This window comes from Dipodomys ordii, unplaced genomic scaffold (genome assembly GCF_000151885.1).
Source record: "Dipodomys ordii isolate 6190 unplaced genomic scaffold, Dord_2.0 Scaffold20, whole genome shotgun sequence".
Lineage (NCBI taxonomy): Eukaryota > Metazoa > Chordata > Mammalia > Rodentia > Heteromyidae > Dipodomys > Dipodomys ordii.
The window spans coordinates 137,458-153,513 of NW_012267236.1; the positions used below are offsets into that span (position 1 = coordinate 137,458).

At 40.9% G+C, this 16,056-nt stretch overlaps 1 protein-coding gene across 1 annotated transcript in view; it reads right to left on the minus strand.

The window, feature by feature from the left end:
* Qpct (glutaminyl-peptide cyclotransferase) overlaps positions 1–15,846 on the minus strand; it is a 30,798-nt gene extending 14,952 nt beyond the window's left edge. Inside the window, exons 1-4 of the mRNA XM_013013517.1 lie at positions 15,794–15,846; positions 14,183–14,525; positions 3,770–3,916; positions 309–587 (exon numbers count right to left, since the gene is read on the minus strand). Of these exons, the coding sequence (XP_012868971.1) occupies positions 309–587; positions 3,770–3,916; positions 14,183–14,525; positions 15,794–15,846 (822 nt within the window). The remainder of the gene's footprint in view (positions 1–308; positions 588–3,769; positions 3,917–14,182; positions 14,526–15,793) is intronic.
* Between the last annotated feature and the right edge of the window lie 210 nt (positions 15,847–16,056).

Below are 16,056 nucleotides of genomic sequence, written 5' to 3' on the forward strand. Positions count from 1 at the left end.
CTTTGCTTCTTCATTTGGAAGGAAATGATACATTTAATCCAATACCTATTCAAGGCTGACTAACCAGGTGTCAATTAATGAATTCACTGCCATTTGTTTAGGTTGAGTGCTTATGAAATTTCAAATCGTGCAATCTTCCAATAAATTTTCCTCTTATTTTATAACAAATTACAAATTTGCAAAAATGAACCACAATGCTTTGGTTTCTAAATGGCCTTCATAGCCTCCCCTAAGGATTCCAAGACTCACTCTGAGTTAGTGTTCAGGTATTTTATCTTAAGAGTCAACAACAAAAAAAAAGCAGATACCTTCAAGGAAAGGAGTTGTTTGTCTAAGGCACGAGCTAATTCCAACAGCATGGCACACGGCACAGCTGAATCAGTGGCTCCTACAAACACCCTGTTGTCCCAACGAGGAAAGTACTTGGAGTCATAGTGGCAGGCGAGGACCAGGTGTCGTTTGGCAGTGGGATTGAGGGTGCTGATGATATTTGAGAAAGACCGGTACCCATAGGGTGTCCTACTCAAGAAGGTGTCTACTTCCAAAATCCAGTCAGCCTGAAGTTTCTGAAGGCGCTGCATGATGTGCTGATCAAACAAAAACCAAAGTTTCAGATCCAAGCAAGCTTTGCATTCATTAACTATTTTTTTTTCTTTTAAGACCAAGTATTGCTATGTATTCCAGGCTGACCCAAAACTTTTATATAACCCAGGCTGGCCTTGCATTTATGATCCTCCTGCTAGAATTACAGGCATACACCATCACATTTGGCCTTGTGTTTCTAAAAGTTTATGTGATGCCTTTCAAGTTAAGATGTACAGCATGTACAGAATGCATGTACAGAAATATCACAATGAAACTCCTCTATGTAATTAATTTATGCTAATAAAAATTGTTATAGTGCATGCTTATTATACTTATTAATAGTAATAATTTTCTATTATCATTTTTAATTAACAGGAATCTTTGTATTAAAAGGAAAAACTAACCTTCCTCCTACCAACCTATCCCAGTCAATTTTTAATATTAATCAGTGCTAATAGTTTGATGTAGATCTTTCCTTTTTGCTTAGAGAAATCTATATTAGCATAGAAACACATAATATATTTGGCAAATAAGTGTGCATTTTTAGGAAAACATCCTACTTTTGATATTTCTAAGATGTTAAAATGGAATGCTTAAGAAATCAGATATACTCTAAGCTCTTCAGAGCAAAGAACCACTAACAGCAGCTCTTTTTGAGCCAAATGCCTAAGAAGTCCTACAAATTGTTCACATGTGCTAAACACTAACAGAAGATACTAACATGACCAGCTAAGGACAGTGAATAAAGGTTCCAAAACAAGAGGACAAATGGGGGATGTTTATAGTCCCTGCCCACTCTGATCCATATTACATATCAAGAAACTTTCTCTGCATCCAAGGCAGGTCTAAATCCACTGCTAATGCTTGTTTTTTAAAAAAAAAAAAGGCTTAAAAATAATCTACCTGAAGCCTTTGGGCAAAACAATGCTTCTGGAAGGAAGCAGTAAGTAGAAGAAAGACTTCAGGGACTGGATGTATCTCCCTTAAGTACCTAATCTTCATGGTATGAAAAGATATAGGTGAGTTCACTGCTGTTTCTTTTGCCCTGCTCATCCTTACTTTTTCTTGACCTTGTTTTTCTTTTCTTCTCTCAACTATCATGTGGGTCTCTGTAAATTGTCTTTTAACTCAAATCAGAAACTAACAATCAAATAAATTGGCAATTTATCCTGCAAGTAATATCCAACAAGGATGGACCTTGCAATGATGAACAAATAACTTACAATAGCTGGAAACAAATGGGGATTTTTTTCCCTCTCCTCCCAAGGAAATACAGGATTTTCTATCCTAGCCAAGACTTGTGTGGCCTGCAGCTTGTTAATGTGACATGACACGTAGGCAAAAAAAAAAAGGTGGGGGGGAGCTTAGAAAAACTATAGCAGGAAACGTTGGGGGGGAGGGGGGAATGAACAGGACACTGAGTCTACAATCAATCATGAAAAGCCAAAAGTACAAAAGTTTTTTAAATTAGGTAGACTTTAGCCAGCATCACATTGTATATGCTGTACCTTATCTTTCTTTTCCAATACTGGTTTACATATTTGTCTTTTCATATCATCAGAAGAAATATTTATGACCTTTTGGAAGTCAACATTCCTACCTTGCCCATTTTTTAATCTATTTTGTTATTCTCCACAGTTCTTAGAACTCTGCTCCCTGCAGATTGTCAGTAAATATTGGTTGATTGTGATGGTATATATGGGGTGATATGCAAAGAGTATATAAAGCTATACAATATGGAATATTAGGCCTGTGAGTCGAGAGAAATCACTGCATCTTAAGCTTTTCTGACCAATGTGAAAAATCAGTTATTCTGGACTGTTAAAATTTTTTCCATAAAAGAGTGATCTTAAAAAAAGTAGCAAATACTCCAAAACATCTGTTATCCAGATGATGAGATACTTCATCAAATGGCTTAACTACTAGTAGCCTGCAGAATAAATGAGGATTTTAAAAGCTTATCTGTTAGCATTACTCAGAAGTTTCACACATACTTATTTCTCAATTACTAACAAGATCTTGGCCATAATTTCTGATGTCTACGTGCACACAAACATCCACAAAAAAATTAGCAAGTATCCCCAAAAGAGTTCTTCCTGAAGTAGGCTTTTTATATTCATTTTTTTATTTATCTTAGCAACTAAGATAAATAATCTTTATAAACAATGGAACTGGCTGCAAAATCTAATTAGGTCACCAGGACCTCTTGTTGTTGTGCTTTTGGCTTTCAGATTGAGACTGCAAATTCCCACTACCAGTCTCCAAAGGAAGGTCTGTAAAACATTTCTCGGATCACTAGTATGGCCCTCAAGGGCAAAGCAGCTATGCTTCCCTGACTCCATGGGACAAAAGGCTGACAGAGAGGGGGGTTGGAGCAACCCATGTGACTCCACTTCTGGGTATACCAGTTAAGTTGGGAGCGTTATTCTAGGTTAACATTAGTGAATGATCCTGGGTTGAATTCAACTAAACTTAAATTCTAATTTCCAGATTCTGAGAAGCGTGAAACCAGTAGATCAGGGTTGTTTGGAAGAAACAGGTTCTCTATTATTTGTACTGTTTACAAATACACTCTGGTCAGGAGGCTGACCACTGCTATTGTGGACTTCAGGGTATGTTTTCTTGGTTCCATTATACATAAGTATGAAAGCCAGCTCAGGAGGCTGGCTTGAGAATATACAATTCCATGTTCTAGAATATAAAATATAATTTTACAGTGCATGAGACACAGAAGTTTAAGCACTGCCTTGAACTAAGTACACTAGGCTAATTGTTATTGAGTTAGGTGGAGAACACAATTTCTCAAAGGAGAATGAAGGCCACTGTACAGTGACTCTTGAACTTCCAACTAACAATTGTCAAATGCCATTGATGTTGAGGTGTTAGGGGCAAAGAAAACTTGATTAGGAGTCCAGGAATGTGTTATTGAAAGGGTGAGACTTAGTACCCTTTCTGATGTTGTACCCCAGACAGCACTTTCACACAAAAAGTAGTTTAGATTAACTGGTATACTTACATCAGAATAGACATTTATTTTCAGGCATATGACTTTCTTGGTCTCTTAAGACAATGAGTAACAACATGGTCTATCTGAAAGTTAGACATCTATGAGCTTCAGCTAGGACATCCCTCAAAGTAAAGCAAACTATTCAATAATCTTTAGGTTTATGGGTTTTATTCTCACCTGACGAGCAGCATAGCTCCCTGGGGATCCTGGGTATCGCTCTATCAGCAAGGGTCGTAAGTCATGTTGCCACATATCAGAAATACTGGTACCTTCTGCAATTTGCCGAAGAGATGATGAATTCAGAATAGCTGGTTGGTGATAATTCTAAGAATTAAATAAGATTATTTATCTGTAACTTTATAATACATGTAAGACTTAGCCTGACGCATTCATAATACCTTAAATCTAAAAATAAAGAATTAACTTTTATGTCATATGAAGTAAATTAAACTTCTATATCAAACTATAAAAATGGTCCCATATATCTAGCTAGCTAAACAAAAACTCAGGCAAATTATTTTAAAAAGAAAAATTACCAAGGCTTTCAATGTGAGAATTAATATTTGTATTACCTGTGTAACTTTCAATGACTTTTGTGAACAGCTTTTATAGAATTGATGTTTAGGAAGTGGCGCTGTGGCTCAAGTGGTAGAGCGCTCACCTTGAGTTGAAGAGCTGAGGGACAGCGCCCAGGCCCAGAGTTCAGGCCCCACAACCGACAAAAAAAAAAAAAAAACTATATAGAGCACTCAGAATTGATGTTTAAAAAGTAACAGTCAGGCCAGGCACCAGTGGCTCATGCCCATAATCCTAGCTGCTCAGGAAGCTGAGATCTGATGATCTTCATTCAAAGCTAGCCCAGATGGGCAAATTCGGAGTTTTAGTGCTAATTAACCAGCAAAAAGTTGGAAGTGGAGGTGTGACTCAAGTAGTAGAGTGTCAACGTTGAGCAAAACCTGAGCCATAGCTCAGGACCAGAAGGAAAAAAAGTAACAGTGTTGGGTCCTTTATCTAAAAAAAAAAAAACCCTAATATTTAAAACACAGCCACCAACAAAACAATCTACTACATTAGTAGTAGATTGCTTTAAGAGGGCAGTGTGGTGCTGCTTTAAATGAATGAGCACCACTGTCAGAGAGTAAGACTAGCTGGATTCAAGGCTTATAGTTGCTCCATGCCCTTGGGTAGGTCTGTTAACTTCACATTTCCCCAGAAAAACTGATAAATAAATTTGATCTGCATCTAATATTTCTCTATTATGTTAAATAAAATATACCATTAAAATTAATTTCACCTATTTAATTTTTTAATTGTACAGGGATTTGAAATCAGGGCTTCCAATTTTCTAAGTAGATATACTGTTGCTTAGACCATGCCTTCAAACCTACTAAAAAATTTAAAATACCATACTTACTAGAAAATTTTAAATCGCCTTATTGTATTATCTATTTCTGCTGGACAGCACTGACCCAGACAATTGTTGCCATTTCTTGCAACTGGACTTGGATGATTCTGTAAAACCAGCTATAAAGCAAAAGTTTTTATCTTCACCTAATATTATATTAATCTTAGCAATAAAGTATTAATATTATATTAATCTTTAGATTCTTAGGTACATATATATTAATGGAAAATTTTAAAAACTAAATAAATCTAACATTTGAATTTGCATTTAAATATTATATAATACATATTATAGTATATATTCTTTTTCTGCTTATGACTGATATTCTACCACTTGAGCCATGCCTCCAGTCCAGCTTTTCTACCACAGTGACTTGAACCTCAATCCTCAGATTTCAGTCTCCTGAATAGCTCGGACTACAAGCAGGAGTTACCAATGTTCAGCTCAGGATACCAGAAATGATGAATCATTCACTCATTACATGTTTATTAGATACTCATTGACTCATTGATGGACTGTATCACTCCTTAAGGGGAAATGAATGGTTCATCAGATGACTTCTTCCTTAAGGTGAATGATACTGGTGACATGAGGGCTTTGAGTTCTTTGGAATGCAAAGAACTCAAGAAATGAGGAAGCCTTGTCTGCCTTACAGTTCCTTTTGGGACTAGTGCAAATTGTGCATATTTAAATAAATCATGCAGGTAGTTCCACTAATATGTAAGCCACTTTATCTACATGGTGAAATGAGAATATGTTTATTGCTTGATTACTCATATTCTTCTCCCCTTTCAGATTGGCCCTATATCACTGTCTAATACATACTGTGCAAAAAGCATAGGCTGCTGGACCCTCTCAACTCAGCTTTCAAGTCAGCACCCATCTGTCCAGGCTAACTTCACTAAAGCTGCCTCTCCTCATCTGCAAAATGAAGTTTACAGGATCCAAGATAATCAGACCTAAATGAGCTACTATGTATAAATTGCCATGTTAAATATTCCGTGTTAGTTCTATTATTTCCTTTGTCAACCACTAAAGAGTTATAGAGTGTCAGACCTAGAAAAGATTCTTAGCACAACCTCTTAATTTATATTAGTGCAAACCAAGGTTTATGGAAACAAGCTATTTCCCAAAGCTGTAGGAGAGTTCCAGGGAAATCCATGAAAAGATTCCTGCTCTGTGGGTTCTCTATGCGGCACTACTTCTACCCTGCCTTATCTCTGTACTTCCAGCTTACTGTTGGCCATTGATGCTGTGCCTGGATATATTTAAGTTTCTGTTTGTTTATTGGTGGTACATTTTAAAGTATATCTCCCTAATAAATTTGTCACTGACATCTTTAATGCCCTGTACCTCCAAGGTCTAAGTGCTTACATCTTAAAACAGCCCTTGACTAAAGAAAGTTTAAGCTAAAAGATACAACAGTAGAAATGTGAGAATGGAGACCAGAGGTTTCAGACTTGCATGGTTAAGACATTAAATAATTATTTAATGTCTGTTTTTCACATAAGGTGTCTGTTGCTAAGTTTTGAAGCTCTCTCCTGCTTCTTTCTCTCTCTCTCCAGAGCTATATTGGGCCTGGTTCTGATTGAACAGTCAGTAATATTGGACAAATTCATCAAATAAGGCATCAACAGATGAATATCTTTCTAAAACTGTCTTTGCTAAGATAGTATCTATAGAACAAAGTAAAATTTGCATTTTTGACATCAATACCAGACTATTTACATGCATAAGCAAATATAACAATAGAAATGATAGGTGACTGCCTGCTACAGGGTCCAAGAGGTGTCCTGGTTCAATGTGCGTAGACTTCATTCTTCTTGAATCTCTGCGCTTTCCATTGCTTCTATTGAGAGCTGGGTTGGCTCAGAACAGTCATAGTAGCAATCAACAACTATTGTATCCAGCTGTAGCTCCTTTCCTATTTATTGTCCATTATTATATCCCAGAAATCTAACTGGTCACTTACGTCCTGTAAAAGAAATGAAGCTCAGGCTGGGAAAGTGGCTCAGTGCTAGAACGCTCACCTTGCATGCCTGAGGCCCTGGGTTCGATTCCTCAGCCACATAAGAAAAAAGAAAAAAGCCGGAAGTGGCACTGTGGCTCAAGTGGTAGAGTGCTAGCCTTGAGCTGAAGAGCTGAGGGACAGCACCCAGGCCCAGAGTTCAGGCCCCACGACCAGACCCAAAAAAAAAAAAAAAAAAATGAAATGAAGCTCATGTTTAAATGAGTGGTTTCTGGAAGTTTGAGAAAGTTTATTAAAAATTTAAGACAAAGCTGGGTGTCATTGGCTATAATGCTAGCTACTCACTAGCCTGAATCTAAAGATGGCAGTGTGAAGTCAGCCTGAGCAGCAGATTCTTAGACTCTTATCTCCAATTAACCAGGAAAAAAAAAGCCAGAAGTGGAGCTGTGACTAAAGGAAGTGATTTATTTGGCCTGATTTTAAGTCCCAGTACACATACATACACATTCATGAGTGCATGTGTGTGCATACACATGCATGCACACACACACACACACACACACACACCACAAAACTTAAGACAAAACAAGAACAAAAGTAATATTCCTCCAACATCTTTAAATATCATAGATACTGCAGATGAAACCTGGTTAAAAAATAGCACCGAGAGAGAGAGAGAGAAAGTTCAGCAGAAAGGTCCATGGATGCTCATGAACACAGACACTTGTATCTGCTGCTGCTGCTGCTTCTTAACCTCCTGGGCTTGATCATTTCATTCACACATTTCACTAAAAAGGCTCATCACTCCCAATCTGAAAGGGAAAAAAAAAGCCCAACAAAATCACAGAGACACAAGCTTCCCAGCCAATAATAATAAGGGAAGACTGCACTCCATTATTTACCTAAGCCCTTCTATTTTATATGGAAAAGCATTTGACTTCCCCATCTTAAACAGCATGCACTCAATTATAAAGGATTCTTGCTCTCATAACTCAAATATAAAATTCTATATGGAGATTAGAGAACCAAGTACTAAGAGGAGAGACTTGAAAAATGGCAACTGAGCCAAAAGTGTTGAGCCCAATGGTTAAAAAGCAACCCCCAAATTATTGCAGGCTTATTTCTGTTAAAAGGCATGAGACCGTTTCTCTTGGAGTAGGGATTCTCAGAGGAATGAGACTGTTACAGGCCTGGCCTTCTCTTTTCACCCAGGCAGAAAGGACAATAAGTCTGCTCTGGGTGACAAGAATCTTTCAGCTAAAAATGTGTGAACCAGAAGCATCTCCTCTCATCTGCTTTTTTTTTTTTTGGTCCGTTGTGGGGCCTGAACTCTGGGCCTGGGCGCTGTCCCTCAGCTCTTCAGCTCAAGGCTAGCGCTCTACCACTTGAGCCACAGCGCCAGTTCCAGCTTTCTTTTTGCTTATGTGGTGCTGAGGAATTGAACCCAGGGCCTCAGGCATGCAAGGCAAGCACTCTACCACTGAGCCACCTTCCCAGCCCTGCATCTCCTCTCATCTAATCACACAGTGCCAGGCCAGAGGGGTTTTTAGTTACATAATTTGGGGAGTTGGCCAAGCTTGCAGAAAGAGCTGAGGTTCAAAACCCATTGAATTAAGAAAAGATCATGTAGAAGTGCAGCCAATTCAAGTTTCCACCCTACAGGAACATACCAGACAGTCCTCAGATTAACACCTCTCCTACCATGCAAATTCAGTAAATTCAACCAGTATTCACTGAAAGTCTGTGTGTCAGATTCCACTGACATTACTAATGCAACTGGAAAAGAGTTGGAAACAGAATAATCTGATGTCTTTTTCAAATGCAAGCTGTCCTTAAAATCAGAGCAGACCAAGCTTTAAAAGCAATCTGGCATCCAATCCCAGCTTCTTTATTTACTAGCTGTTTTGAAAAAGAGGTTCCTAATGTGGATATCCTAATGGATATCATAGTACTTTTTGCTTTTCTCCTTTATTATAAATAGCTCTCCAAAAATCATTGAAGTCACAACCATAAACATGAAAATAAAGAATATCTCTCAACAAGGAAGGATGATCCACCAGCCAGAAATCTGGCAAGCAAGCACACAGAGCAGGCAGGCTGCTTCCCTATTTATCCCCTATTGCAGCTGGCCCTATTCCCCTGCTCTAACTGTCTGAGCTCAGAGTCACAATCTGCTTGTGATTGGCCAGCTTGAACAGGGTAAAATGTATTTACATAAGGTGACTTTGAAATAAGATTGAAAGTATACAAGTAATCTCAAAATATACCTGCATCTATGTATGCTATTTCTTGAACAATATGAAGTATGTCTCTTTGTTTTGTCAGTCCTGGGGTTTGAACTCAGGGCTTGGGCACTGTCCCTGAGGTTCTTTTGCTCAAGGCTAGCACTCTACCACATGAGTGACAGTGACACTTCTGGCCTTTTCTGTGTATGTGCTACCAAGGAATTGAACCCAGGGCTTTATGCATGCTAGGCAGGCACTCTACCACTAAGCCACCTTCCCAGCCCCTGAGGTATGTCTTGATTCCATCTTATCCCAAAGCAGTTCCTCTTTTCTTTAACTAGAGTCCAGTCACCAGGCCAAAAAAGAAACTTTCAAGCAACACACTTTAATAGAAAAGACAGTTTTTCTCACACCCTATACCAGCATTGAGCCCACCACTGACCTCCCTGTGTATTAGGTTGGAGTCTTCATTATTGAGTTCAGAACAATTGAAATAAGGAGACTGGGTCTAACTGGAGCCACTTGGCCATGTAGTGGGTGGTAGGGAACTGGTAGAGGCAGGGAAGTTCCACCCCCAGGTGATGAGCATGTCTGAATTACTAGAGGTAGGGGTGAGGACTTGGATGATAGGTTACTGGACTTGTCAGTCCTGTGTCTTGAACTCAGTGAGACTCTCAAGTTTCCTGTGACCCCGCCCACACACACACCCTATTTAAGACCAGACCCGCTCAGGTGCCATTACACCATGCTTCATGTTTCTGGTTCTCCTTGAATCGCCATGGTGTCCCACTTCAGCTCCCCACTGAAGTGGATCAACTCCAACTCCAGTCGGGAGCTGATCCGGTTTGCTGGAATTGTTTTTCTGCTCTTTTTCTCCTCTTTTCCTCTCAGGGCTCAGTTTTCTAACAATGTTAAGTGTATTCAAGGTGGCTGCAGGTCTTTGTGACAAGAGTCCACCTGAAGTTGCCCACTTTCCAATAAAGACTCCCAATTTGATCTCTCAAAATATGGCTTCTCTGTTTTCTTGTGACTAAATTCCCACACAACACAATCACACAGCTGGGAGAGAAGATGGCTGATAACTTAGAACAATGAAGGAGGTGAATTTTAGAATACACATGATTCCAGAAGCAGACAAATATGAAATGCTGGAGAGAGCAGACAGAGACTTCTCACCCTGAAAAAGAATCCCTAGGCTAAAGCCAAGTCTCCTGTTTGTGGTTCCTCTCTTCAAGTCTTCCCCACCATCCCTAATAAGATGAATTTTTCTACTTCAACTGTTATAATGAAGAAAAATTCTTCCAATTAAAATATACTGGGTCTCAGCTTTATAAGGGAGAAGATGTGGAAGCAACCAAAGTATTTAAGAATAATGAACAGTTCCAATAATAGACCAATGGCAATTTCATATGTTCAATGAATCTTATTGGCTTAAGGTAATATTCATAATAAACTATTAATTATCATAGGAACCTATACATTTATATCTACAATACAAATTCCAGGATTAAACATTTGTGTATATTTATTTTAAAATAACTAAAATCATTGAGCCTTTACCACAATTCAACACTATACTATGTTTTACGTGCATAGTCTCACTCATTCCTCATAGAAACAAGATTAAACTGTTTCCAGTGGCTCATGCCTGTAATCCTAGCTACTCAGGAGACTGAGATCTGAGGATCACAGCTTGAAGCCATCCTGGGCAGGAAAGGCCATAAAACTCTTATCTCCAATTAAGTACCACAAAGGCCAGAAGTGTAGCTGTGGCTCAAGTGGTAGAGTGCTAGCCTTGGCCAAAAAGCTCAGAGACAGTGGCCATGTCTGAGTTCAAGCCCTAGGACAGCCACCAAAAAAAAATTTTTTTAAAGCACACACACACACACACACACACACACAGAAAAACCACCTAAGATTTGTATAATTATTACCTATAAAATGAGAGAAAAAGGAAGAGAGAGAGACATAGAGTAAATAAAATGGAAAAAAAAAAGCCAGGCAGTCTGGCTCATGTCTATAATTCTACCTACTCTCAATCCAACCAGGCCAAAAAAAATTAGTTAAAGAGACTCAACCTCAATCAATAAGATGCTGAACCTGGCGATGCACCTCTTATCCCATATAATGTATAAATGGGAGATCAGTCCAGGCTGCCCAAGACTGTACTTGAAAAACAAAAAGCATCAAGGACCAAGGATGTGGCTCAAATGGTAGAATGTTAAGTCCCTGAGTTTAAACCCTAGTACCATGAGAGAGAGAGAGAGAGAGAGAGAGAGAAAGAAAGAAACCAAAAAAAGTCAAAGCAATTATCACTGAATAGGATTATGTGAGGTATTAGTTTTCTTTTTAATATATTTTTCTTCATTTTTAAAATTTTCTAAAATGGGCACATGTTGACTTCATTCTTAGGAAACTTTAAAAGAAGCAACCCTTTTTAAGTTTATTGGCATTCATATCTTTTAAACCAATGAAAGCCTTTTCAAAAGCCAGTAGCCCCTCACACCCAAGGGAGAACTGATTTAATGAGAGTTTAACAACTGGTAGATAAGAAAGAGCCTGTACTAAAGCTGGAGAAGGGGAACAGAATTCAGGAAAAGTACTTTCAGATATGGATCAAACCCCATATATACATAAATGCATATTGTGAGCCCATCTGAGAGTCTAATAGTTTATTTTTCTATGGAAATTTTGTTTCAAGGTTTTACAAAACCAAATCATTGTCATCTCTAAACACAACCATAAACTAGGGTTGATCTGCTTTTGTGTGTGTGTGGTCCTGAGGCTTGAACTCAGGGCCTGGGCACCCAAGTCCCTGAGCCTCTTTTGCTCAAAGCTAGCACTCTACCACTTGAGCCACAGGGCCACTTGGGTTTTTTTCTGAGTAGTTTATTGGAGATAGGAGTCTCATAGACTTTACTACCCAGGCTGGCTTCTAACTGTAATCCTTAGATCTCAGTTTCCAGAGTAGTTAGGTTTACAGGCATTAATCTGTTTTTGTGTATTCGTTGCAACTGAGGAAGACACACCTTTATTTCAGAACAAAGGAAATGGATTGCAAAATCCATGTTTTCTTTGCTATGCCTCTGGACTGGCAGACTTATGTACCAGAAGCACATCTTATACTCACAAGATTAAAATACTGGAGTCATAAAATGAAGGAAGGCATCTATTTTAGTGTGTACTGATTCATCTCCCAGCCTGCCAGGTATAGCTGTCTGCCTGGATGAGTTTTATGAAGGTCTATAGAAGGGGGTGGGGTGGGAGAGCAATCAGGAAATGTGATGGCTGTTGTCACTGACTTAGGCCATTTGCTTCATTTTCAGATGCTATTCAAAGGTATTCAGCTTCCCAAGGGAACAGTGATTAGAACCTCCTTCAAACCTCCTTAAGAACATTCCTCAGAAATTAAATTCTCATTGTTTTAAAGCTGGGTTCCAAAGCTGGCTTGACCTATAATCTTAGCTACTCAGGAAGCTGAGATCTGAGGACTGCAATTCAAAGCCAGCCTTGGCAGGAAAGGCTTTGAGACACTTTATCGTCTATTAACCAGTCAAAAGTCAAAAGTAGCGCTGTGGCTCAAGTGGTGGAGCATCATCTTTGAATGAAAGAGATAAGGGACAGTGCCCAAGTCCAGAGTTCATGCCCAGGTTGGGGGTGGGGGGGAAGACAGACAAACAGAGACAGAGACAGACAGAGTGACAGAGAATCACAAGACTTTCCTCACTCAGAGATACCATCTCTTTACAAAACATGCTTGCCAAGAATCCCTTCAGACAGCCTTAATGGAGCAATTTCCATTTCACTTATTCCCATTCATTTAGATGTATCTTAAAGACACATTCATTCATGTGGCTGTCACATTCTGATTTTAATAACCCCTTCCTAATATCTAACCAGGAAGATATTTCAAGACAGAGGATCTGGCCTGTAATCCAATCTTCTTCTTAGCCACCATCCCACTGAACCTATGGGAATTGTTTTCTACCAGGAAATGACTTGGATTTGGTTTCCCTCTCCTCCACTAATCAGCTTCCCCTATAGGAATGGTTGGGAGGGAGAGCGGGGAGGCAAGGAGGAAAGAGATGTCATCTTGGACCCAGAAGAAGAAGCTGGTTAAGCCAGATCCTCAGAACTTCAGTGGGATATTCATTTCATATGCATGTCGCTGAGTGGGTGTGCCCATTCAACCATGAGCCCTGCACAACAAGTGGTTCAGTAAACTGGGATGTGCTGACAGCTTTCAGAAGACCTGCTCAGAAACTTATATATCCCTGGACTTTGCTCCTTGTCTTAGTTGTGGTCGTGTGTGTGTGTGTGTGTGTGTGTTCAAAGCACACCATTTTACTCCTTAGCACAGCCCTTAGCAACTTCATGATTTCAAAACTGTTGCACAAAAAAAGAAAGTCATTGTGAATCTATTTACTTCACCGAGCATTTGCAAATCTTTTTTTTTTTAATCCTAAATTCCTCCTGGGAAAGTTCCTCTGTAAATGCATCTCTGAAAATGCACTCTGCCTTTTTAACGAGGGATTTCCTTTTTCTTTCTTTTTTTTCAAATTAAAGCGGGACTCCAGTGAAGGTTCCAAGTCTCCAGCTACTTCGCTTTGGGGGGAAAAATATCCAGAAACCAATCACCCACGTCGGTCCTGAGATGGCCGGAAAACCTCAAGCCCAGAGAGCATCCTCGGATGCTACCGGCACCCCCTCCCCCAGGGCGCGCCCCGCACGCACGCGGGCTCCCCGGGAGCGCGCGGACTGCCACCGCTGCGGTCACCACCCGGACGGAGCCTGGTGACATCACCCGGCCCCCAGGACTCGGCCGAGCAGCCGGAGGCCAGCGAGGCATCCAGGCGACAAAGCAAAGCCCAGATTCCTGGGGCGCCCGGGCCGGGGATGGCAGCCGGGTCCCCGGGGGCTGAGCACAGCCCGGGGTCCCCGCACCCACCCAGCGCCGCTCAGGTACCGCGCGCACAGAAGCAGCCCCTCACCTTCGCCTCCATCCAGGAGTCCCGATCCTGACTCTGGGCTGCCGCGGCTGGGGCGGCTGCCAGGAGCAGCCGCAGCAGCAGCAGCAGCAGCAGGTGGACGGTGCCCACGACGCGCCGGTCCCCGCCGCCTGCCATCTCCGCCAGGTCCTGCGGGCGCCGGTTCCCGGGGCCGGCGGCGGTCACGAGCCCGGGAACGCGCGCCTGTCGCCGGCTCCCTTCTCCACCCTTGGGTGGACTGCGCCCGCCTCCCCCTCGCCGCCAGCGGCCGGCGGGGCACAGGCCGCAGCCGCCACCCCCTCCCCTCCTCTCACACGTCTCAGCAGCCCCGGAAGGTGGGACTGTGCTGCCCAGGGTGACTCAAGCTTCCCAGACAACAAAGACGGTCACTTCCTTGTCTTGGAGAGGAAGGAAGGAAGGAAGGAAGGAAGGAAGGAAGGAAGGAAGGAAGGAAGATCATTTTCACAATGATCTCCAGGGCCATGACAGGGAGTTGGGAACGGGATGGGGAGGTTCATCAGACTCCAGGGTTGGGAGGGTGGGGGTGGGGTGGTTATGCAGTGTTTTCCCAAAGCGATTTAAAAAAAGATGGTCCCAGAGTCAATTTTGCTGAAATACTCTGCACCAAGCTCTGACCTAGTGATGCCCCCCCTTGTTTAGTCTACTAATCCCATTTGCCAGATGAGGAAACAGCTCCCCTAGAGAAAGCCTGGACTACACAGCCCACTGTTCCCTCTGTTCACAGTGCATGCTTTCATTTTTTTCCTCTTTTCTCACAACTAGTTGGTCTTGGTTTCTAAGAGACTCTCAGATTGAGAAATATGGTTGAAGTTGTTAATCTGAAATAAATGAGATCTAAAATATCGCAGTGATTCTCTAATGCATGCCTCCAAAAGGAAAAGCAAAAACAAACATCCAGTTGGTCCTTTATGTCCATGGATTCTGTATCTCTGGAAGTCAACCAACCACACTTGGAAAATATGCAGAATAAAAAATGGGGTATGGTGGCTCACCCTTGTCATCCTACTACTAGTGGAGGTGGCTAAATTAAGAGAATCAAAGTCCAAGCAGACCAGGCAAAAGGAAAGTCCTTCTGTAAAAAAAAAAAAAAAAAAAAAAGGCAGGAGTGCGGCTCAGAGGGGCTGCATAGCTCATGTGAAACCCTGAGTTCAAAAACCCAGTACCACCAAAGAAAGAAAAAAGCTGAATCTGTACTGAACATACCCAGACTTTTGTCAAAAATCCTTCAACAATAGTATGTAACAACTACTTGCACAGTATTTGTATCACATTAGATATTATAACTAATTCATAGATTATTTAAAGTGTATGGGAGGATGTATATAAGTCATTTGGAGATGTTACGTCATTTTATGCTAAGGGAGTTGGGCATCCATGAGTTTTGGTATGGAGAAGATGACGTGGAACCAATCCTCTACAAATACTGAGTGTACTTGTTACAACACAGTTAGTGTTATGCAGATAGCCTATTTTTAAAAAACAGAGCTGTGGATGTTGTTCAGTGATAGAGTATTTGCCTAGCATATACAAGGCCTGGGGCTCTAGTCCTAGAACCACAAAAATAGAAAAGCAATTTATCTGTAGGTGTCTGACCTGACAAATACTTCATCATCTTCTTTTACGTTCCTTGATCTGTCCTGAGTCATCTCCTAGTAATAGAGTTCCCAGGAAAGTCACAACAAGGACAGTGAAACAGAACCATTTCCTAAGGATCAAATTTGAAGGTAATGGATAGAATCTGCCAGAAAGCCTACCCACTCTTACAGTCCTAGCTACAAGCCTAGCAACTTATTAAGAGTCAGGGCTGGCCTAGGGACTCACTGTTCTGCCCCCCTCTGGAGCCACAAGGAAAGACA